The sequence below is a fragment of the Triticum dicoccoides genome, chromosome 3B, assembly GCF_002162155.2.
Source record: "Triticum dicoccoides isolate Atlit2015 ecotype Zavitan chromosome 3B, WEW_v2.0, whole genome shotgun sequence".
NCBI classification, from domain to species: Eukaryota; Viridiplantae; Streptophyta; class Magnoliopsida; order Poales; family Poaceae; genus Triticum; species Triticum dicoccoides.
This window is the reverse complement of record NC_041385.1, coordinates 842,779,400-842,804,375: the sequence shown is the minus strand read 5'-3', so window position 1 is coordinate 842,804,375 and position 24,976 is coordinate 842,779,400. Positions and strand designations below refer to the sequence as shown.

At 45.6% G+C, this 24,976-nt stretch overlaps 2 protein-coding genes across 2 annotated transcripts; one reads left to right on the top strand and one right to left on the bottom strand.

Moving 5' to 3' along the window:
* Window positions 1-2,814: 2,814 nt before the first annotated feature.
* LOC119282613 (UDP-glycosyltransferase 76C2-like) lies at window positions 2,815-8,925 on the top strand. Its single transcript, XM_037562782.1, has 2 exons — window positions 2,815-3,313; window positions 7,983-8,925. The coding sequence occupies exons 1-2, from the start codon at window positions 2,815-2,817 to the stop codon at window positions 8,870-8,872; spliced, it is 1,389 nt and encodes a 462-aa protein (XP_037418679.1). The 3' UTR covers window positions 8,873-8,925.
* Window positions 8,926-21,145: 12,220 nt separating this feature from the next.
* Window positions 21,146-22,679, bottom strand: LOC119278848 ((S)-8-oxocitronellyl enol synthase ISY1-like). The gene has a single exon (XM_037560181.1). The coding sequence runs from the start codon at window positions 22,606-22,608 to the stop codon at window positions 21,427-21,429; it is 1,182 nt and encodes a 393-aa protein (XP_037416078.1). The 5' UTR covers window positions 22,609-22,679; the 3' UTR covers window positions 21,146-21,426.
* Between the last annotated feature and the right edge of the window lie 2,297 nt (window positions 22,680-24,976).

Genomic DNA, 24,976 nt, shown 5'->3' with positions numbered 1-24,976 from the left:
TATGCAAGCATCCTCATGGCAGTCGTGCACTTCTGTATACCTGAGAACTCAATGAGGCCAATGTCATCTTTCTTCAGCTTGAAGTAATCATCATAGCCGTGACACTTGTGTAGAGGCGCATGAACAATGGTTGCTGCATTTGGAATCAATGTGGAAAATATTTTTTTGAATGCCACATCGAGGCGAAGTAGTCCTCGTAGACATATGCCCTTGCGCCCTGTTCTGATTCAGCACTTGATGTCCCCTTGTTGAACCCTTGAACTGAAAAACATGTTCGCTATGGTATTTCAAGAATAAATGTCATCATCGCTATTTCATCCTCATCTTTGTCATCGTCCGATAAACACGAATCTATTAACTAGGCGTAGTAGTACTCATTTTGAATCCATCGTGTTTGTTTCAAAGTGAACAACGAGTACATCAAAATATTGCACTATGGCCTTTAACTGAACAATTGTCGGGTGCGGTGTGCACCAGGACGGTGTCTACAGGGGCGGAGGGTACCTGTGTGGCGACTGGATCCAGGGGGTACGTTGTTGGTGTCCGGCAAGGCATGGGCGGCAACCGCAGGGCTCCAATAGGGCTCCGGTAAAGGCATGGGTGGCGTCCAGGGGGCTACAGCGGCGGTCGTCGGGAGCGTGCTATAGAGAGCGAAGGAGGAGGGCAGTACTATGGAAATATGCGGGCTCCAGATGGGGTTGTGGAAGAGGGCTTGGACGGTGTTCGGGGGGGTACAACGGCATCTCTGGGACCAGGAGACAGATAATGAAGGAGAAGGTTATTATTGTGAAAATATGCGGGCTCCGGGTGGGATTTTTGGATAGTCTGAAGTGTCGAAGTATGAGGTGAAGGATGTCTGGGGTCCTTATAACTGCGCTCAATCTGGAGCCAGGCCGCAGGATTTCCGATTTCCATATCAGTCCGGATCAATTTGATGATCCACATTGGATGGCTAAGGCCAACTCCAATGCATGATCCCATTTGGTTCACGCACGTCCTTTCGGGTCTAAACTAACAAAAAATGATGGCCCAACGTATCGAGCCATTCTAATTTTTTATTCGTTTCTTATTCGTTCGGACTCATTTTTGTCCCGAATTTGCTTGCGTTTTACATTCGTAGCGGACACAAACCGGATGTTTTCTGTGTCCTTCGCGTCCGCAGCATCCGAGCACGGACCCATCCGGCATTGATACAAGGGGGACCAACCCCACACATCTCACCTTCACTCTCTCCTCCCAAGATCCGATGGGCGCAACGACTCCAACGGCGGCGTGCCAACATGCGGCAAGGTGGGGCAACGCAAGGTTGGGCGGCGGCGCGAGCGCTCGAGGCCACTCTGTCGTGCAGCTCCACGGAATTCCTGGTGCGTAGTTTCGCGACCACTCCGGCGTGCAGCTCCGATGTAACTCGGGCAACTCCAGCGGACACCTCAACCCACCGCTGGCACCACCTCAACTCGCCGCCTCACGCCTTTTTGACGAGATGCTTCCGGGCCTCGTCTCGGGCGAGGACTACTGCCTGGAAGATTTGGGCAAGCAGTGGCTGCCGGTAGGATTTCCCGCGTACCAAATCACCACCAAGAGCAGCAGCAATAGAGGGAGGGGGGCAGCTGATGCGCCTGTGCTGCGACGGGCCACACCCGACCACAACAGCGCGCTCTCCCTCGCGCTCAACGGGCAATTCTCGTGTTTTGACCCCTTTGACAAAGTTTAGCCGGATTTGACCCTCATCCAAAAGTTTTTCGAAAACTGACTCTTTTCCTACCGCCGTAGTCCTTGGCGGTAGGGTTACATAACCTACCGTAAAGATTAATAGCGGTAGGACTTAACTGCGCCGCTACATCCGTTTGATATTAAAAAAAACTACCGCCATAGAGTTTGGCGGCAGGTTCTTAGCCATGCTCTGCCCTGCAGCAGTCGGTCAGACATATATTGCACTGCGGCAGCCATGTGTTCGTCAGCTAAAGTAAAAGCTAGCCATGCATGTGTGGCCTAGGGAAGCACAAGAGTGCAAGCTAGGCCATGCATGTGTAGCCATACGTGTGTGGCCTAGGAAGCAGTAGATAGGCTGGGGTAAGTGGGACAAGACGTGAAGTATAGCCATGCATGCATGCGTCGTGCATGCAAGGTACGGCTAGAGTTAATTATCTCACTCCCAGGCATGCAGGAATAGCCATGCATGCATGTGTAGCCGGTCTCCAAGAGCCTACCGTCAAGGATTACTGCGGTAGGGTTACACAGTCTACCGCCGAAGACTCTGACGATAGGGTATTTTCGATGTTGAATAGATGAAATGGCACAGTTAAGTCCTATCGCCATTAACCGTGACGGTAGGTAGGTTGTGTAACCTTACCGTCAAGGACTATGGCGGTAGGGAAAAGGGTCAGATCCCGAAATATTTTTTAATAAGGGTCAGATCCGACTAAACTTTGTTAAAAGGGTCAAAACACGAAAATTGTCCCGCTCAACAACAACGACATCAGGTCCGCCACGTCGGAGAGCATGCTCGTCATTGACGCTGGCGTCGGCCCTGCCTTCCAGGTGTTCGACGAATGACATGAATGGACAATATTCGCGTCCGTTCGGGTCGCCGGACGGTCGGCCTGGTCCGGACATTTGCAATCGTTTTGTCCCTAAACAAAGCACGCACTCGAATCCTGGTGCTGGCATCCCGTATCCATCCATCCATCCATCCATCCGCTCTCTCCCGCTCTAACCGATTCATTGCGCTACTACTAATGATTAGGAACCAAACACTATACGGATCGATATCTCCATCACCAATTAGGCACCCCTCCTCTTTCAACAAAAGCCATGGCCAGCGAGGCGGGGAAGGCTCCGGCGAGCCCCGGCCGGCGCGTGCTCATGTTCCCGCTGCCGTTCCAGGGCCACCTGAACCCGATGCTACAGCTGGCGGACGTGCTGCACGCCCGGGGCCTCCGCGTCACCCTCTTCCGCGCCGCCTTCAACGCGCCGGAACCCGTGGCAGGGTACCGCTTCGTGCCCGTCGGGGCCGGCGTGCCGGCCGCCGACCTCGTGCCCACGGGCAGCGACGCTGACTTCGTCGGGGCGCTGCTGCGCTTCAACGAGCGCCTGCAAGGAGCTTTCCACGACAGCCTCCGCGAGGTGCTGGAGGAGGAGGAGGGAGCGCGGCCGGCGTGCCTGGTGCTGGACTCCAACCTCCGAGGCATGCAGGTGGTCGCCGACCGGCTCGGCGTGCCGACGCTGGTGCTTCGCACGGGTGGCGCGGCCTGCCTCGCGGCCTACATGGCCTTCCCGGCGCTCTGCGACAAGGGCCTCCTCCCGCTACAAGGTACTACCACCACACCTACCTAACAACACAAACAGTTCAGATCACTTTCTGCATCGGGACAGTTGACATGCAAGTAGTACTGCAACTTTTTCTTAGCCGATGCAAGTAAAACTTTAGCCTTTAATTAGGGGTACTGTTAATTAGTAAAACTTTAGCCTTTAATTAGGGGTACTGTTATGAGATCGCGTTTTGGCTGTTGGATCCTCGAACCTGAATCCAGGAGCAGGCTGCGGGGACGCCGAATCTTCATCGAATCGTACCGAATCGGACCTCGTTCCCAAATCCGATTCCGGGTCGATGAATCGAGATCGAGGGACGACCTACCGCTCCCCGTTTCCGGCTACTATGAGTCTCACACGTTTAATTTACCTTTTTTCCCGTTGAGAATGCCTACTTCAATTGGACTTTTAATACAGAAAAAGTAGAAAATTCAGAAAACTATAAATTTTGTATATAGACACCATATAAAACCTTAATACGAAATACTTTTGTCTAATATATTAAGTAAACATAATACACCCATCTATATCTATGCAGTAATATGGAAAATAAGCTATGCTTTCACTGAGTGAGATAAAATGTTTAGCAATTTAGATGAGTATGCAATAGCAAACATTGCATTAGACGGAGAGGTGACATAGCAATTTAGAGGCATCATTGAGATGCATGACATTGTAAGCGATGCTACAAGTACAACGTAGTTATCTAGATGCATGGCATTTTTTTCCTAGTTTACTACATTCCTTTATGTGTTTTACAAATGTTGAGTCATCAAGTAATTTCCTTTTACATATGATGTGCCCGAAATTTCCTACGACGCCTTTGGATGTGTTTTGAATAGTCACAACATTTTTGGTGGACATTTTTATGGCGCTGGATGAAAAAAAATCATTTAATATATGGAGCATTGTTTTTAACTATTGACATATTTTCTAACTTAAGGTGAACACATCATTTTCAAAACCGCCAAGCATTTTCATGTTACCGTTGAAAAGTTTTTCTTGAACAAGCGCACATTTTTTAAGGCATGTTTATAATTTTATTGACATTGTTGAACATTTTTCTTGAACTAGTATTACATTTCCTGATGTGAGATGATGCTAATCATTGGAATTTTTTCTTCAACCAGAGGCCCATTTTCGAAAACCAGCTGAACGCTTTTGTTGCGACCTTGATTTTTTTAAAGAAATGATGCGACATTTGTCAAAAGAAAATGTTCCTTTGCACGTAACAATTTTTTAATCACCTATCAGAACAATCTGCACTAATGCTTTGTTTGTGTTTTCCCCGAATTTCTTAGTGCACTAATATAATTTAGGTTTTTATGGAATCCAGAAATTAAGATACAACTCTAGAGCAGAGTAGCTACCTTTTTTTAGCAAACTGCAGACTGGCTACCTAGTTCAGCTCACATGGATGTAAAGCGTTAGAGATGCTGCATAGAAACATATCGTGAGCCGGCCCAAGTGAGCAACGCTATCGGGTATTGAATTCATGCTCCAGCCAACTCATCTAAAAGTCTGAACTGATGGAGGGAGGCGGGCAATATATTTCAACACTCCCCCTCACGTTTAAGCTATTTTAGTCCTTAGACGTGGGATCGGTGTAGGCCGCAGGATCTTTTTATTTTAATACTGCGTTGGCAGGGTCTTGAACTCAAGACCTCTTGGCTCGGATACCATATTGAATTCATGCTCCAGCCAACTCATCCAAAAGTCCGAACTGATGGAGGGAGACGGGCAATATATTTCAACATCGGGGTCCCTCAGCTACGTCTCTCCTTCCACTAAAAAACCCAACAACTCTTGCGGAGTAACTAATTAAGGGTTATCCCTTGGAGGGCTCCTACAAAGGTCTCTTTCTTGTATTGGGAGCGTGTCAAGTGATATGCTCAACCTCCGTCACGTCTCACGCGTTGGGCATATCCTCGGGTTTTCAGGTTTTTTCACACGTTTTTGGGTTTTATGTGTTTTTTTGGCTCTTTTGTCTTAGTAATTTTTTCTTTGTTTTCCCTAGGTTTTGGAGGATTATTTTTTTGGAAGAGCAAATCTTTTTTCTGAGAAGCATAGCTATGCTTCCACAAAAAAGGGGAAAACATGGAAGCGACGTTTTGGCTCTCGTGTGCGTCTGCACCCGAGGATGGAAGATAAACTTGTTTAAAATAGTAATTTTTTAAAAACTAAGTTTTTTATTTGTGACTCATATGCGTGCAATCTGTACCGAATTTCGTGGAGGTTGGACATTTCAGTAGCTGTCGGTAAAAAAGACAAATTAGATGTATGTTAGAAAGCTTACTGTTTGCGCACTGTTTGGGCCAATTTTGTCTTTTTTACCACGAGCTGAAATTTGACACGGACATCACATAACCCAACATCTTCCATGTAAAAGAATTCCTTTTTTTTGGATTTTCAGTAAAAAAATTCAACTTACTATTCACCGGAGCAGACGAGCCTGGGCTCATAATTGATTATTCAGGAAGATACAACCTATGCTACCAGCGGAGCACAACTATGTGTTTTATTTAGTTTCCTTTTTTCTTATTTTTTTGGTCTTTGTTTTTGTATATTTTTTGTTCGTCCTTTATTATTTCCATTTTTTGATTTTTGTGGTTTTATTTCATATATTTCATTTTTTAAGTTTACAGAAACCTATCAACATGTGATCTAGTTTCGAATATCTCAATCGAGAAATCCAACGATGAAAATGGTTAGAGCTGTGGATGCATGGTTCAAGAGATAAACCGTTTTGTAAAAAAAGAACCTATCAAGAAAAGGAAAAAAATCCTAGTTTGCAACAAGTGGGGCACCTGCAGTGCATCACTTGTCACCGCCAGATAAGGTGGGAATGACATTTAGAAAGGTTACCCCTTATTGATTGATTTCATGGCTCTCGTGCCAACAAAGCCATGGCCTATCAATCAAGGGGCCCGGCCCAAAGTAAGGAATATATCAAGCCAGTTTTTTCAGACATGATCATGGAAGCGTTTGTTTTGTCAAAGGTAGTGGAAGCTCCTATATGACGCATTTTGCCTCAAATAAGGATCCAACACACATGCGAGGCCACAACTAGTCCTTCCCACTTCATGCGTATTTGTAGCGACCGATGTACTGACTGGTGCACCATATCAAGATGTTTGTTGCAGTAACTATCACCATAGTGAACCGGTCACTTTACCGACCTGATAACTATAGATATTGGTTCATTATGTTCTTTCCATTTTTTTTGTTTTATTGAATATATGAACGTTTCTTAAAAAAACGAATATATTTTGAAAACACAGTTATTTTTGAAATATCTACGATTTTTTGGAAAATGGAATTTTTGAAAGTCCAAATTTTTGAACTCGATACAATCATTATAATTTCAATCGTTTTTCAAAAACACGAATATTTTTTGAAAATTCTCCAAAAAAACTTGAAACATGAATATTTTTACATGTGTGAATGAATTTTCATAACACAGATGATCTTGAAAAACATTTTTTATTAAAATTCCTGGATATTTTTAAAAATTTATGAAGAAATTTCGAAAACATGATCATTTTTAAATTTGTAAAAAATTAAACATGAATAATTATTTTAATTGTCCTACATTTTTCAAAATTCCAAATGATTTTCTGAATTTTTAAAAAGGATTTTGTAAACAAGAAAAAGAAACAATAGAAAACTGGTAAAAGAAACAACATATAAAATAAAATATATATATATAACAACGGCCATGAATCTTCGAGAAGGTTCTAAAAACCGATATCCATGTGGACTAAATGGGTCCGCCATAAAAGGAACTAGGTGAGCTCTTTGCAAAACTGCAACAATTTTACGCAATGTGCGTCCAACCAGTACTACCCACGGTAGCTAATTAAATAAAATTACCATAAAAAACTAATCACACAAGGTAAGAACAACTATAACTAAATGTTTTCTCAAGAAAAATGATAAATCTAATAAATTTGACTGTGGTTGAAATAGACAATCGCTTGAATATTCGAAAAGTACCGAGTACCGAGGTGCAGCTCCAACAAACAAGTGACAATAGCCAAGCAACGTATCCTGTGGTGCAATAAAATTTAGAAAAAATGCTAAACACAAAAAGTACACTAAACCAAGCACCAATTGCAAGGGAGATAGTGCAAGCTCCAAGAACGAGTCGCATAGAAAAGTAGATGGCACATGGAGTGAAGTGCAATAGCATGCAAAAGAGTTGCCTCAGTTTAACACAACTCGCTAGATTGATTCCTTTGTTTGATATGATTTGATTTGCTTCTGTTGTATTCATGTTTTTGTTAGTGGCATAAGCCTTAGTACCCTAACCGTCCGTTCATGCTCAAAAATTAAAATAATATGCAGTAGGAGACATACTTTCTTCCTCACATTAACACAACTGGTATTTGATAAGACTCATGTTAAGAGTATATCAATGGGGTGACTTGCATAAAGATGGAAGAAGAAAAATAAAAGTAAACGTAGCTACTTGTGAATATATAGCATTTTATAAACAAAAATTATTACTCACATTAACATATGTACACTACCACACATAATCACAATCACCTACAAGTATCAATATTTGTTGAAAACCTGACTCACATATTTAAGGTTCCTAATTTCCTAATGGTGCATTCTCACATAGTCAACCAATGACTGGCCAATTTTTTCACCAATTTTTTCAGATCATGCGCAATTGAACATGCAACTGGATGATCTCCAACCACTCCAATTGGGAGATATGGTCTTCTCAACCACTACTCCGCATGAAACAATGTGCAATTGCCTTGAGCGCATTATGGAATCTGCTAGGTATTCTTCTGGTGTCATCATTAATACCTTCAGTGAGCTTGAAGGTGCCGACCTGCAGAAGATCATCCATGGTGTAGGTGTCCCAGTGTATGCGGTTGGTCCGCTTCACAAGATATCTTCAGGTGCCCAGAGCAGCCTATTGGATGCTGATAAAACTTGTTTGAATTGGCTGGACAAGCAGGAGGCGAAGTCCGTTCTATTCGTGAGCCTTGGGAGCTTGGCATCCATGACCCATGAAGAGCTCGTGGAGACCGCATGGGGCTTAGCCAATAGCTGCATGCCATTTCTTTGGGTGATTAGGAAAAACTTGGTTCAGTGTTCAAGGAAGGTAGGCCTACTTGAAGGCTTTGAGGAGGTAACATGCGGTAGGGGAATGGTGGTGAGCTGGGCCCCTCAACAAGAAGTCCTTGGGCACCAAGCGGTTGGTGGCTTTTGGACCCATAACGGCTGGAACTCGACGTTGGAAAGCATATGTGAGGGTGTTCCAATGATATGTAGACCCCATTTTGTCGATCAGATGATTAATGCTAGGTATGTCCAAGAATTCTGGAAGATAGGGTTTCAGTTAGAGGGAAAGTTGGAGAGGGGGAAGATTGAGACGAGTGTTAGAAAGTTGTTTTGCCAGGAAGAAGGTAGAGAGATGAGGCAGAGGGCAAATGATCTCAAGGACAAAGCAACCCAGTGTATGAAGAAAGGAGGCTCTTCAAAAACTAGAATCAATTTGTTAGTGAATTTTATAATGTCATTACCTTCTTCCATTTAGACGTGACTTGTTTTGTATTTTCATATGAATTCATTCCTAAAACTTGGAATGTTGTTCCCGTAAATGGACTTGTTTGGCATATGAGTGAACTCTTACATATTGCTTAATACATTTCTGCCAACTTCTGCATAATTTCATTTAGCACATAATATTATTTATGTTACATTATTAGAGTTATAACACACTTCATCTTGCTTAAAAATAAGATCTATAATTATTTAATCTGAAGTCAAATTGTGCAAAGTTGAAGAAGTATCAATAACTACATACCAAATTAGTACCATTAAATACATAATAAAAGAAATCATATTAGATATTTTTAGTTTGTAGTCATTCATAATTTTTTCTATAAACTTGCTCAAACTTTGCAAATATTTAGAAACTAGCAAATTGATATTCCATTCATTAACATATAATATCTGGCAACCGAGAAAAATTCCACCATAGCACTAATAAGTTGAAGTATTAAATGTAAGATGATGTGAAGAACATGGATGGCACAATATTAAAAGACAACTATTCTTCAAGCGAGTAAAATAAAATGTTGAGTTAGTTGAGTATACAGTAGGAAGCCATCGCATTAGATGGAGAGGTGACATATAAATTTAGGGGAATCATGAAGATTCATGACACTGCACTAATGTAAGAACATAATCGTCTAGATGCATGCATTTTTATTTTATTATTATTTTGTCGCTGTTGAGTCATGTCTTTTCTTTTATGTGATGTTCCAGAAGAAATTACTAAAAGAGCTCGAGCTGCATGAAGCCCTTTTTGGAAAAGTAAAAAAATAGGTTTTAAAAAATTATGAAAAAAAATCCAAGCACAATATGGATGTATACAGCATTTTTTTGCAAAGTCCATGGCGAAATATTTTTCTAGTGAGCTACAGAAAAGACAAAATCATGTATTTCTAGCACATGTACTATTCACTATAAAAGTACATGATTTTGTTTTTTTGTACAGATCACATCGAAAGATATTTCATGATAAAATTTCACACGCATCTTGTATACATCTACAAGAACTTGTGCATTTATTTTCAGATTTGGTTTTTAATTTAGAAAGTTCATTTTTGAATTTTCGATTTGTTTTTGCTCCATAGGGCCCTCGAGCAAAAAAATTGACTTTCACGTTCCATATATTTGTAGAATGCTTTTGGATGTGTCTTAAATAGTTATAAAATATTTCTTAGACATTTCCATGATGCTGGATGGATAGCTGGGACTTTTTTGTTGAACTTGCAGCACAATTTTTAATGGCATGTTTACAATTCTATTGAGATTGGTGAACATTTTCCTTGAACTAGCATTACATTTCCTGATGTGAGATGGATAAGTCAGTAACTGGAATTGTTTTCTTTATTTGGTGGCACATTTCCGAAAGCCATATGGTTGTCAACCAAAAAAGTTCGCTTCCATGAAACAAATTTTGATGACCTGTTGGAACAACTTGTGTAGTTAAATGATCAACTTATAGCAATGCTTTTTTAGCATTTACTTTGCAAAATTCTTAATACACAAACATAATTAATGTTTCTTTATGGAAATAGAGAAATTAAGATATATACTACTTTAGCTCACATCAATGTAAGGCATTAGAGATGCATACAAGTGGGCTGACCTCCCTCAACTGAGGTGCTGTGCTAAAAGCCATAACTTGTCATTGGAATAATGGGCCAGTCCGAAATCATTGAATTGATGATTGAAGTATATATTTTTGGCAGAATCGAACAACTCATAAACCGAGCAAAACTATAAAAAAGATAGTCGCTTGCATTTCGGCAACGAGTAGCGGGAACCTAGAAGCATATCCTATGGTGCAACTAAATTTGGAAATAAAGGGTAAGCAAACAATCAAGAAATCAAAAAAATAAAATAGAGCAAGAATCTGTTGAAAGGGAATATAGAACATTTCTACTAAATGCAAGAGCCAAGGATGAGTCATAAAATAAATATAGATAGCACATGGAGTCGAGTGCAACTGCATGTAAGATTATATATAGAGTGACCACCATTGAGATGGAGTAGACAAATCAAAGTAAAAAGAGCTTCCTAGTAACGCACATGCATCCTCATATACGTTTTGTAAACATGTACTACAACAGACGGCAATCACAATAACATTAATTATAATCTAGACTCACATATTTATATTTCTTAGTTTCCTAATAATGCAGATGCATCCTCACATACGTCACTCAACAGTTGAGAATATTGTTATCTAAATTCAGACGCTCGCAACTGAATATGCCACTGGAGATCTACACCACTCTGGTTTCGAGACACGGTCTTCTCAACCACAACTCCATATGAAATGATGTCCACCTGCCTAGAATGCATTGTGGAATAATCAAGGTGTTCATATGGTGTCATCCTCAGCACAATTTGTGACCTCAAAGATGCTGAGCTCTGAAAGATCATGGATGGCGTAGGTGTCCGAGTGTACGCGATTGGCTCTGTTCCCAAGATATCTTCAGGTGCCTAAAGTAGCCCACTGGCTCAAGATAGAAGTTTTTTATATTGCTTAAACAACTAGGAGGCAAAGTCTATTATGTTCATGAGTATCGCCATCCTAGAGGGGCACTGGCGCGCATGGTACCGCTGCAACAACAATTCCTGGAACATGATTTCCGTTGCAAAAAAATGTAACACAACATTTGTTGCAAAGGTTTCTGCAACATTAGCTCTTTTGCAATGGTGGAGGGAACCGGTCAGCCGCTCAATGGCGTCAGATCTTATAGCTTGCAACCCATCCGATCTATTCAAAAGATCAGCCCGCTGACGCATAGCACGCCCGGCATAGTAATATATTCCAAGTTTATTTTGAACTCGTGTGTTAAGATGTACTCCCTCCGTCCCGAAAAACATGTCGCGAGGGCAATTTTACAAAAAAAACCTTCAGTTTCTCCCCAAACTCGCACTCCTCCTCGTCCTCCTCCGACAGAATCCCCAGCTGCGCTGCTCCCCGCTGCCGTCGCTTCCCCGCTCCCCCACTGCAGCTGCGCTGCTCCCGGCCGCCACGGCTCCCCCGCTCCCTCGCCGCAGCTGCCTCCTGCTCCGGCACCGCAGCTTCCGCTCGCCTGCCTCCCCAAGCTCCCCCCTTCCTCATAAAAATCTTCGATTTCCCCAGCTTAAGCTCGATGACCCACGCGCCACCAGAGGAGGAGGGAACCAAGGTCGGCGCCCCTGCCAATCTCCACAGCCTCCAGCGACCAACCCCATCTCCTGCCCCCTGCAACTGGTCCTGCCAGTACGCCGCGTCCGCCGCCGGTGAATGCCCTCCGCAAGGACTGCGCCTAGCCCCTCTGCTTCGGCGCTCCTCGGCCGTCCCCGGCCCTCTGCCTGGTCGCCAGGGACGTGCTGCTCCGCGCCTGCTCCAGCCCGGGGCCGCCGCCTGCCGCGCCGGCTCTGGCCCTTTGCTCCGGCCAATCCTGGTGCTGCTCGCCTGCTCGGCCAAACTCTGCCGCCCAAGACTTGCTGTCAACAAACTGCAAGCAGGCTGGGACAGGAGTAATGTTCTGAGAAAGCTCTTCTTTCTGCTGTTCTTCCTACCAGTATATGTGAAAATGAAATTAAATTTTAACTGCAAATTTGTGTATCAGCATGTATGAAGCTGAATCATGCTTATAACACTGAAGATCTACTGAATTTTAATGAATGTGAGATGTTTTGATCTGAACTAGCTAGGTTACAACAACTTGACAAAATACTCTGAAAGATGTTTGAGATGTTTTGATCTGAACTAGCTATGTCAGAGTCTAACTGATTTGGTGCTTCTTCAAAGGTCATGTATGTTTGTTTTTTGGGCATCTGCACATCAGGCCCTAATAGTGCAACAAGTCATGGTTTTCCCTTTTTGAATTGAGATATTTGACATAAAGCCTCTGTGGTCATCTCCTATCACCAGTAATAGTTTTGGTCTAAATTTGGTTCGGAGAGTTGAATCCCGGTTTAAATAGAGGCTTTATTTCCTGGTACTAGGAAAATATCCTAGGTACTGGTTGTTGTGATGCAGCTATATCTTCCTTGTGAAGTTAAGCAAAAGCAGATCAAGTGCTCTGTTTTTTCCTAAAGGATTCTACAGTGTCATCATATCTGAACTAAATCAAGGAAGTGCTAGATTAAATTCTTAATGATCTTGCTTTAACTTCTTCTTGGGAATCATTTTTGATCACAAACAAGTACCGGCCACCCAGTGTCCCAAGATCATGTGCAAACCTTTCAAAGTGCCCAGGTTTCAGTGAACTAGTCTCAGCTAGAAATTTGGTTCAGTTAACTCCATACAAGGTTTCTATAAATCTTTTTTTCAGTGTAAAGTCAGACTAGATTTGAATTCCGAGCAATGCATTCAGAGAAATGCATTCAGTGTAAATTCTCACAAATTTAGTGTAAATTCCGAGCAGCATATTCAGTGTAAATTCTCACAGATTTAGTGTAAATGCATTCAGTGTAAATACTCACAGATTCAGTGCGAAATGCATTCAGTGTAAATTCCGAGCAGCACATTCCACACTAGCTTCATCTTAGAAATTTAATTAGTGCATTTGTACACTTTAAACTGGAGTACATTTTGATTTTGATAACTGACAGCATATTCATGCATTGATTTTGATTTCGGTTTTGTTTTCTATACAGGACAATTGGCTTCTTCAAGTAGGTAGAAGACGCCGTCCACCCTGTGTCAAGATTTCAGATTCAGAGATGAGTACTGAAACTACTTGATGCTAAGATTCAGACTAAAGTTACTGTCAAAACTGTCAATTTTCTCCTTGATGTGAGCATTTATAGTTTGATCCAGAGATTCAGCCAAATTGTCCATTTAACAGAAGTTAGGTTCATAACTGATCCCTAGCTATCAAAATTTAGTTAATCAAACTGTAACAAACTGTCCATTTAACAAAACTTAGGTTCATACCTGATCACTAACTGACAAAACTGAGAAGTGTACTCCTGGAGTACTCCTGCTTGGAATATTTTCCATTTTGAAACTAAGATCTGCTTGGAGCATTTTCAGTTTGCAAAACTGTAGTACAACAGAAGTGTATTTTCCATTTTCAGTTTGACAAATTTCACTGAATTCAGTCAATACACTCATTTTAAATGGTGTACACAAGAATCAGTAGTTATCTGATTTTTACAGTAGAGTGGATCTTGTTTGAACTACTCTGAATTCTGCCAAGATGATAAGATGAGAATGCCTCCCCCTTTCCTAGAGCAGCCTTCCTTTAGTTTCATTCAGTTTGGGCATGGGACCTCCACATTTTCTTTTTTACTGGACCTCCACAGACTAATGGTTTTATTCTCACAGATTGATCATGAAATGTGGGGGCATCATTCATCAAAGCCATGACATGAAAAAAAGTTGGGTCATCTTGACATCCTGTGTTGTGTGTGTGTGTGTGGTGTAGGAAAAAGCTTAGACTTGCTCTTAGTGGATCAAAACATGCTGTTAGGAAGTCTAAGTTTACTCAAGGCCTTGTTGTTAATGCATCTTTAACTGAATTTACTCAAGGCCTTTTTTAACTGAATTTCCCTTACTGCAAGTGCTCTTCAAGTCCCATTTGCTCCTTTGTAAACCCAAGGATTGCAACGTAAAGATACTCCTACTTCTTCCTTCTCCTCAGTTTTGAAACTTCAACTATCCTATCTACATTACCTAGCTACCGTCAGAATAGAACACTATATATCTATGGCTTCATTTTAGAAATTTAATTAGTGCATTTCTAAAATGGAAAACATTATGTTAGCACAAATATTCAGTTTTAATCCAAATTATTCAAATTAATCCAAATATTTTAAATTAATTTAAATAACTAAAATTAATCCAAATCAATTCAAATTCCAAATAACCCAAATTCCAATAAATTCCAACAAGGAGTTTATATACAAGGATTAGACAAGGCATACACAAGGGCATGACCTCTTTGTCCCCTCTTGACACAAGATTACACATGACATAAGGGCCTCTTTGTCCCCTCTTGACACAAGATTACACAAGACATACAAAAGGAGCACCTGACTACATGACATAAGGGCCTCTTTGTCCCCTCTTGACTACATTCTTTTCCTTTCTCTGGCCACTTCTTCCCTTCCCTTCCCTTTACTTTTCTTTATTTTCCCTTCTCTAGCTAATTCTTTCCTTTCATTTTCTTTTCCAATTGCAATTTCCATTTCTTCTATAATGGCCCTAGTATCAACAACTACCCGACTATCGCAATATGCACCGGTTATTTCCATTCCAGCATTCTGAACGCGATCCTTGTGCAAGTGGGGCAACTTATATTGATTTCCTCCTTTGTCTTTCATAACTTCAAACATAACTGCTTCTAATGTGATAAAGCTTCTGTGCAACTTGTCGGGATCGTAGTTCTCGAATTCCTCTTGCACACCCTGTACCAGTTCCTGGATGTTTGCAGGTGACCTGCAGTCGGTTAGAGACTGGAGAGAGGTATGGAAGCAGAGGTCCAAACAATTTAACTCAGGGCTATTTGGGGGCTGTTGTAGCAATCGGATGTCAAGATCAGTTTGTTCTACAGCTTCTCGAAAAGCTACATCATTGGGAAGGACATGGGGCTTTGCATTATCCTGTTGGATGAATATTGTTGCTCCCTCGTCATCGTCAGGCCACTTATCCTGAATTGCCGGGATAACCTTATTGATTAGATAATCTCTGCACACAGGCCTTGTTACTTTCACTGATGTCAACACTTTTGTTCCCTTTGTTCTATTATGACTTGTCCGCTTCGCCTCAGTCTCTTCAACGAATGCCCAAATGCCAATCTTCCCGTCGAATGTTAGCTCCCCCTCATTGTTATATCGAGGCCTGGCAACAGCTGTTAGGAACATCACCTTCCCAATGCTGTGAGTGTTTGACACGGTGCGCTTCGGCTCAGGTTCTCCTGGAAGTACATAGTAACTATTCTTCACTCTCGTCATGTCAAACCACTTCTCATCGATGTGAACCATATTCGTCATTGGTTTAAACATAGCCGTAGAAGTTGAGATTGAATTGTCATCGACCATGGACATACAAAATTTCAATCTCGCAAGCTTGTTCTCTAGCTTGAGGTGAGGCTTCATGGTGCTTGTGATGCGGTTGAGCTAATTCAACTGGAACCTCTTATGTAGGGTCGATCGGGCCACACCTAGAGACCGTGCCAGAGATCGAATTGTCCTTCTTTTATTTAGTGGGATTGTTGAGGTCCTCTCTAGATCCAGCTCCTTTCTCTTTCGGCCAGATCTTCCTGGCTTCTTGCTTGAGACATCTACTTCTTTGCCATCGGCAATTTGCTTTTTGGCTTCTTCCCAGATTCTTTCAACAGATCGTACACTTATGTCCAACAGGTTTGATACTAGCAGCTTGTCGTCTGGTTGAACAGACCCATCTCTGAGCTCGATTACCAGCAAAGCGAAGTAAACACCATGCCTCTCCTTATCTGACAATTCTCTTCTCTTCTCTTGAAGTATCCAATTCATATCTTCATCCTCTTCCTCTCGAGCTTCGCCCTCTTTCCCTTCATCTTCTGGAGGCATCCAATTCATAGCTTCATCGTCTTCCTCTCGAGGCATCAAGTTCAAATCCATAGTTCCACTCTCTGCCACTTGAGTTTCCTCCTGTTCAGGGATCCAATTCAAATTAATACCTTCATCGTCTTCCTCTTGAGGCATCAAGTTCAAATCAATAGTTTCATGTTCTTCCTTTTGAGGCATCAAGTTCAAATCCGTAGTTATGTTTCCTGCCATCAATGACAAAAGATGAGTACACCATGGTACCATAACGAGAATATACACACACAAAATGAGTATGCAAGTCAAACAAGAAATAGGTGCCATGGCACCATTTCTAGTTTGGTTGCCACGGTAGCCAAACAAGGAATGCTGCCATGGCAGCCAAACACTTTGCTCTAACCATAACCATAAGCCATTTTTTGTAGCCAAACACTTTGCTCTAAACACAATACAATTGGATGTAGTGTAGTGGTAATCACCAATGTTCATCCATATTTTGCATTTAAAAACCCAGATTTGAGTCTGGATCAACTCAGTTGTACTGTGTCAATATCCAACTTAGATTTTACTGTATGTATCTTAACTGAATCTTAACTGAATTTTGACCATGTCTTGATCCTTTCTTGCTTGCTTGCTTATTTTGGTGTGGATTTTACTCAAGGTTGGCTAGATTTTCCCACAAGGTGAGCTAGATTCCTGTGAATGTATTTACACAAATAGGCTCATAACTGAATTTTTTGTGCAGTAGTTTAACTGAATTCTAGGGAGTATCATGTGTACTAAAACATTTGCAAACACAGGTCATGGCAGCAGAACATCCATGCTGGGTATTCTTTGGGACCTCAGCTGAGAAGATCTGCTCTAGTGAGTAAAACAGGGCAGAAGGATTACTTGCTTTGCAGTGAGTAAAATAGGGCACTTTTTGACAGTGAGTAAAATAGGGCACTTGCCTACACATGTCCTGCAGAGAGATTAAACAAAAAGTGCAAACATGTTCCAACAGTACTCCAAATTTGATTTCTAGAGTACTCCAAACTAGAGTAATTCCAGCAGTACTCCAAATTTGCATATGATTAGTGACTGCATATGCTCATTGACATAACAGTTTGACAGTTAGCAAAGTATAGTGATTGCGTATGTTCAAAATTGGCTTATCTGCTCTAATTCCACAATGCTAGCAATAATTGATCTAGACAAACATTCAATTTCACATGACTACCAGTTTCACCATGAAAATTGATAGTAAATTTTACTAAAACCTGACATTTAAACTGAATTTTACCTTCTTCCTTCCTTAGGAACACGAGCTCTGGCGGGAACACAAGGAGCAGGCCAGAGGAGCATAGGGCAGCTGCTACTAGAGCTCTGCTGCTGCTGGTCAACACGAATATCGAGCTGCGGATCAATTTCACTCTGTATCAACAGAGGAGCACTGACAAGCGAGCTATGGATCAATTTCACTCTGTATCCGCTGCAGGATCAGAGCGGAGTAGCAGAGGTAGAGCCGGAGGCCTCGGGGGTCGGGGGCGGGGATCGGAGGGCGACGGCAGCAGAGGCATCGCCTGCCACCACCACCTCAACCAGCCGGCGAGCCAAAGTGGACCAGCACGGCGACCAGCGCGGCGGCAGTGAGCGGCGGAGTCGTGGGCGGAGTGGACCAGCGCGCGGCGGTCGGTGGTGGAGGCCGCTCGTCGGTGGGCGCCGGAGGACCCGCCCGTCGGTGGGTGCCGGAGGAACCGCTCGTCGGTGGGCGCCGGAGGACCCGCTCGTCGGTGGCCGGCGGAGATCCTCCTCCTGGGCGGGCGGCGGAGTCCTCGTGGGCGGGCGGCGGAGATCCTCCTCGTGGGCAGCGGAGGTCTTGTTCGTGGGTGGGCTCGTCGGTGTCTCAGGAACTGCGGCGGCCGGCCGTGGCGATTGGAGACGGCTGGCCGTGGCGACGCGGGCGACGGGAGGAGGGAGATGGGGGCTTAATTTCTAGGGTTTTGAAAGTGGAAGGACTAAAATGCAAAAAATCAAATGTACTACCCCCGCGACATGTTTTTCGGGACGGAGGGAGTACTTTACAAGCCAATTACGTGCATTGTCTTTTCAATGTTGAGTCAAGAAATTCCTTATGTTCATGTGACTCATTCTAGATAATTCCTCGGAGCGCGGTGGCTCGGTCCTCTCCGGTACGACTACCCGGAGCACCTGGCGGAGAGAGTCAAAGGAGCAGCTAATTATTCTAAGCCGGCCCCCGACCCCCGCGTCGCCTAGCTCTGGCGACACGGGGGTAGAAACCCTAGCGCCGCCACAGTCCTCGCCCCCTCCCTCACATGTCTCGCCGCCGCCAGAGGGCGCCCACCGGCGAAGCCCGGGCCGGCCCCGAGGAAGGCGGCGGCGGGGCGCTATCCCTGGCCAGTCTGGCGCGTCGTGAGGGTTGACCCGCCGGCACCCTCTGGAGTCTGGGATCTGTGCGCCTGGCTGCGTGCTCGTCCGACGCCTGCTGCGCACGCCCTTGGCTGCGCGCCGATGGGGTTGGGCGCGGCCACGGCTGCGGGGATGCCCCGGAATGGTGGCGGCGGAGACCGCTCCCTTTCGGTGGTGTCCAGATCTGAGGCGGCGGCCTCGCTGGTGTGGACAGCGCTCCCCCGGCGGCGGGGAGTGTTCGTCGGTGAGGTAGGCTGGTTCCCCTCGGCTGCGCGGGCAGCGAGGTCCCGGTGGGCGAAGGTCTTGGCGCATGGAGGCCCCGGGCTCCCCGCGTTAGATCGGAGGCGATCCTGATCCGCTCGTGATGCATGACCTCCGGCCGGCCTGGATCTCTGGCGTACTCGCGCCTACGGATGTGGTGGCTGGCTCGGAGGTGGCGGCAGGGTGCTTGGCCGGGGGAAACCCTTGGCCGCCGGTGGCGGTCACGGCGTCGATGGCGTCCCGGACGTCATTCCCTCCTTGGCGGCGGCGCCGAGGCTAAACATCCCCTGCCTCCCCCCTTCCCCTGCGCCCGGGTGAAAACCCTAGCCCCGGTGGCTAAGCGGCGGCGGCACCACAGCGTCGTCACCTTCTTGAAGGCGCCGACTTGGGAATGGGGATGCTGGGTGTGTATTGCGAGCTTGTCTGGTTCCTGGTGGCGGCCCTTCCGACCGTGTCTCCGATGGGGACCTCGCCCTTTCCCACCCTGTACTTGCCGTGGTGGAGCGGTACTTCATCTCACTCATTGATGGCGGCGAGGATCGGCGCATGGCGCTGTGGAGGTTCGCCGTCCGATGCGCGGAGATGGACTCGCGCAGGAGGAGGTTGTTGTCTGGCGTCATGGTGACGTCGATGGCAGAGTGGCCAGACAAGGTAGAAGCCTCAATATGATCTGAAGACGGACCTGCGGAAGATGGTGGCGACGACACACGAGTGCGTCTGACCGGATTCTGCCCCAGACCCGGTATGTGGCTCGGCCGGGGCTTCCGAATATGTTTCGGTTTCCGGCTTTTTGATGTTAGGCTTAGGTGAGTGGTTTGGGTAGTGGCCCAGCTAGCACCCCTTCATCATTTTGGATAGGAGTAGTGACATGTGTTGTCAAGATGGTGGATTCAGACTTATTGTTGTAATACTTTGTAAGGTCCTCGAGAATAATCAATAAAGTGGCCGTATGCATCTCCCAGATGCAGAGGCCGGGGGTCATCCTCCTTTTCTAAAGAAAGATAATTCCTCGGACCATGTGGTTTATATAGGGTCATTTGCACAATTTACGAGGGAGGGATAAAAAGATGTGGCCCACGGGTAGAGCGGGCTGTTTTGCTAGTTTTATATAAAGAGGCATGCATTAGTTGGCAGTCGAAACTGTGCCCCATTCACAGGTGAGCATTTCTTTCATCTTCATGGATTACAGTATAATTATGCACATCTTGACAATAACATCTGGAACTACTCTGCATAAAGGGCAATCTCATATTACAGTTACATTAGTTGATGCCGTCGCTAGTGTACAATTAACACATTACACAATGGCAATGATGGTGCCCATCATCAAACACATTAGGCAGAGTGAAACGCCGGCCCGCCAGCTATGCTACACGGTGCATGCTGGTTGACCGCGATGAGAATTTTTTTGATTTTTTGGGGGAACATGTAAGTGTGACATTTTCCCTTATTCTTTTTGAGAGAAGTTTTTCTATTTTTTTTCTTTTTGATATGGATGTGATGTCCGCGTGATACGAGATTTTTTTTTCGAGTTTTGAGGTGAAGGTGAGGTTTTGTTTCATTTTTCTTTAAGATGGAGAAACACACACACACACACACACACACACACACACACACACACACATTTCTCTCAAGCGGCCCAGAGTGACGGCCCCCAACCACTAGTCGTCTTCATAGGGCTTACTTTGTGGTGCCATGAGAAAGCGACTACATGTGATGTCATGAGGAAGAGACTGCAAATTGAGAACAAGGCTCTGTTGTCGCCATTGGAGTCTTTTTGTGATGGAAAAGTAGTGGTTCAGCTTTTAGGGCATCACATCCATCTCAAAACTAGAGTCAGAAAACACAATTCCAAGTCGGATTTTGATACGCAAACTGGTGACAGTTGTCAAACATGCCAACATCAGCAATCAATTAGAACAATCAACCAGATGTGCCGGCTTTCGGGGGCTATCTCAATTCTGAAGTCAAAAGCAACAGACACGAGTACTAGTGCCTTACAAGAATGAACAATTGTATGGAAAATAATGATTTTGACGTTCAAAATCGTATTGAACACATGATGAGAACGAATTATTCATTCACGCGGAGATTTATTTGGTCGTCATACTTTATTCTAGATTATAACATTTTACATTATACCATCTTCCCAAACCCAAACGCAGAAATGATGTAATGAAACTAACTTCAAAGAATGAAAATGGGATGCGGCAGCATGCATGCTGTAAATACAGTAATACTCCCTCCGTTCGGAATTACTTGTCCAAGAAATGAATGTATCTAGATGTATTTTAGTTGTAGATACATCCATTTTTATCCATTTTTGTGACAAGTAATTCCGAAAGGAGGGAGTAGATATGGACAATAAAGACATCACGGAACAATCTTCAAAGCCTTCATCTTATCAATCCATGCGTTGAAGGACTTAGCCGTGTTACGGAATCCGAGGAATCCATGCTCCTTGCTCTTGTTCATGCTATCCAGATGCTCACTCTTGACATTGAACACGGCATCAAGGAACCACCAATTGGCGATCTCTTGGAGCTCTGTCGTGACAAGCTCGTTCTCTTGGAGGATCTCTGCCCACACCGCCTCCTTCCCGGCCATGGCGTCGGCGAGCATGAACCGGCTGTCCTCTCCCTCGTACCCCGTCCACTCCACCCCGAATCGGTCAGCCACCATCGGCCAGAGCTGCTTCCACTTGTATAAATCTCCATTGCTGCAATTGAAAGGCTCGTTCTTTGCCAACGGATCGACGGCTGCCCAGATCTCCTGCTCGGCGACGAGATCCGCGTCGGAGGCGTCGCTGAAGCCCTCCCAGGCAACCCTGGTCCCAGGCCACCTCAGCGTGGCGCCCTCCTTGCGGCAGATGGCAGCATAGACGCACAGGCTGGCCACGACGTTCATGGCGCTCCGGGGAGAGAACCCAAAGACCACGGAGGGACGGTGCACAGACCAGCTGACGGCGCCGTCGCGGTGGGAGACCTCCTCAAAGAAGACGTCCTCCTGGTCGTAGTAGAAGTTGGGGTAATCCAGGCGGGGCATATCCTCGGTGTACGGCGGGTCTGGGACGGGGATCTTGCCGATAGCCTCGTACGGGCCGATGTAGTGCTTGCGGCCGGTCTGGAGGCAGACGTGGGCGAGCGCGGGGCAGCCAGGGACGACGACGGAGAGCACGTTGCGGAGCATGGCGGAGTTGGCCTCCCGGTTCTGAGCCTCCGTCGGGTGGCTCGACCACGCGGCGTAGAAGACGTGGGTGATGTCGGTGAGCGGCGTGAGGGCCTCCACTACGGCGACAGGGTCGGCCAGGTCGAGGTGCAGGTGCGTGACGGCAGGTGAGGGCGGCGGGGACCACGGAGGGAGCGGGCGACGAGAGACGGCGTACACCTTCCAGGGGCCGCCGGGGGTGTCATGGCGCGGGAGTATGTCGACGAGCGAGGTGCCGATGATGCCGGTGGATCCGACGACGAGGGCGACGCTCTGGAAGGACGATGCCGCGCGCTCGTCCTGGCTCTTCTTGACGGCGCCCACCGCGCCTGCCCACCACCAGCTCATCGCGGGAGTCAGCTAGCTAGGCTACTACGGCTCACTCGACACTGAAGCTCACGTATAGGTATAACACAGGCTCGAAGCCTTGGTTGCTTGCATTACAACGGAGGACTCCGGTCATTATAGACTATATAGTATGAGCTAGTACGTACGCAGTGACGCACGCGTCGTGGCATCTCGAAGAAGGCAATTGCCCTACAACAAGAAGATAGACTAGCAACAGCACAAAGATAGTTCTAGGTGGCAGCATTATTCAACGGCCAGTGCTACGTGTTGGACTGCTTTCCTCGTCATGTGGCTCGATGTGTATGCGCTCTTGTTGTTTTTCTGGTTCAGTTCCAGAAAGCATGTGTCGAGGGCGGTCTTGAAGTGTTTCTTTCTTGTGTAGCGGCATGGGTGTCGAGGGCGGTCGGGAATTTTCTTTTCTTTTCCAAAAAGCCTTAAGCCATAAAATAAGGAAATGTTGACCGAACGCCACATTTGTCGGTACGAATCGCACCTTCCAAAGGAGGAGCGGAAGGCAGACCCTATTTGACGCTCCAAACACTCAAATAGGCACACCCTACTTGACGGTCCAGCCACTCAAATCACGCCTTCCAAAGAAGAAAGAAGTGGAAACAAACAAAAGCAGCCGTAGAGCCGGGGGTCCACCATAGGGAAAGCGCTAAGGCTGTTGGAGGCGACCGCAAGGCGATCGTGCTCCAGCGCTAGGTTTAGGGTTTTTCTGTTGGGGGTGAAGCGGTTCCGATGGCGACTGGGCCAGCGACGGCGCATCCTAGGAGCGGGTCGGCGACGCGGTCTTCTGCCAGGGGCGGAGCTGATGAAGGAGAGGGTGCGTGAGGGGGCTGCGGCCGCCAAGGGGGACCAGGCAACCCGGGACTCGGCGACGGCGGTGGTGGAGGCCACTCCAACGAAGAAGATCGGGACATCTGCAAGCCGGGGAGCGTCCAAGTCCCCGGCCGAGTGCAAGACCCCGGACCCGGTGGCAAGCCTCTCTGCAAGGATGGGTGGGATGGTTCTTCTTGACAAGGAAGCCGACGGACTGGTCTTTGAGGAGACAAATCAATCTCTTCCCAAGGCTCCAAGTGAAGGAAATATGCCCTAGAGGCAATAATAAAGTTATTATTTATTTCCTCATATCATGATAAATGTTTATTATTCATGTTAGAATTGTATTAACCGGAAACATGATACATGTGTGAATACATAGACAAAACTATAGTCACTAGTATGCCTCTACTTGACTAGCTCATTAATCAAAGATGGTTATGTTTCCTAACCATAGACATGTGTTGTCATTTGATTAGTGGGATCACATCATTGGAAGAATGATGTGATTGACATGACCCATTCCGTTAGCCTAGCACTTGATCGTTTAGTATACTGCTATTGCTTTCTTCATGACTTGTACAAAGTTCCTGCAGCTATGAGATTGTGCAACTCCCGTTTACCGGAAGAACACTTTGTGTGCTACCAAACGTCACAACGTAACTGGGTGATTATAAAGGTGCTCTACAGGTGTTTCCGAAGGTACATGTTGGGTTGGCATAATTCGAGATTAGGATTTGTCACTCCGATTGTCGGAGAGGTATCTCTGGGCCCTCTCGGTAATACTCATCACCTAAGCCTTGCAAGCATGTAACTAATGATTTAGTTGTGAGATGATGTATTACGGAACGAGTAAAGAGACTTACCGGTAACGAGATTGAACTAGGTATTGGATACCGACGATCAAATCTCGGGCAAGTAACATACCGGTGACAAAGGGAACAACGTATGTTGTTATGCGGTTTGACCGATAAAGATCTTTGTAGAATATGTAGGAACCAATATGGGCATCCAGGTCCCGCTATTGGTTATTGACCGAGAATGGTTTTAGGTCATGTCTACATAGTTCTCGAACCCATAGGGTCCGCACGCTTAACGTTTCGATGACTGTTTTATTATGAGTTTATAAGTTTTGATGTACCGAAGTTTGTTCGGAGTCCTGGATGTGATCACGGACATGACGAGGAGTCTCGAAATGGTCGAGACATAAAGATTGATATATTGGACGACTATATTCAGACACCGGAAAGGTTCCGGGTGATTTCGGAGAAAACCGGAGTGCCGGGGGGGTTACCGGAAACCCCCGGGAGAGTTAATGGGCCACATGGGCCTAGGTGGGAAGAGAGAGGGGCGGCCAGGGTGGGCCGCGCGCCCCCTCTCCCTCTTGTCCGAATTGGAATAGGAGGGGGCAGCGGCGCCCCCCTTTCCTTCCCCCCTCTCCCCCTTCCTTCCCCCTCCTAGTAGGAGTAGGAAAGGAGGAATCCTACTCCTACTAGGAGGAGGATTCCTCCTCCCTTGGCGCGCCCAAAGTGGCCAGCCGGCCTCC

Excerpts from the sequence above, each read along its gene's own strand:
- LOC119278848 (XM_037560181.1), bottom strand. The coding sequence starts at position 22,608 with ATGAGCTGGTGGTGGGCAGGCGCGGTGGGCGCCGTCAAGAAGAGCCAG.
- LOC119282613 (XM_037562782.1), top strand. The coding sequence starts at position 2,815 with ATGGCCAGCGAGGCGGGGAAGGCTCCGGCGAGCCCCGGCCGGCGCGTG. Across the intron at positions 3,314-7,982 it reads GGGCCTCCTCCCGCTACAAG|ATCATGCGCAATTGAACATG; the intron begins GTACTACCACCA and ends CAATTTTTTCAG.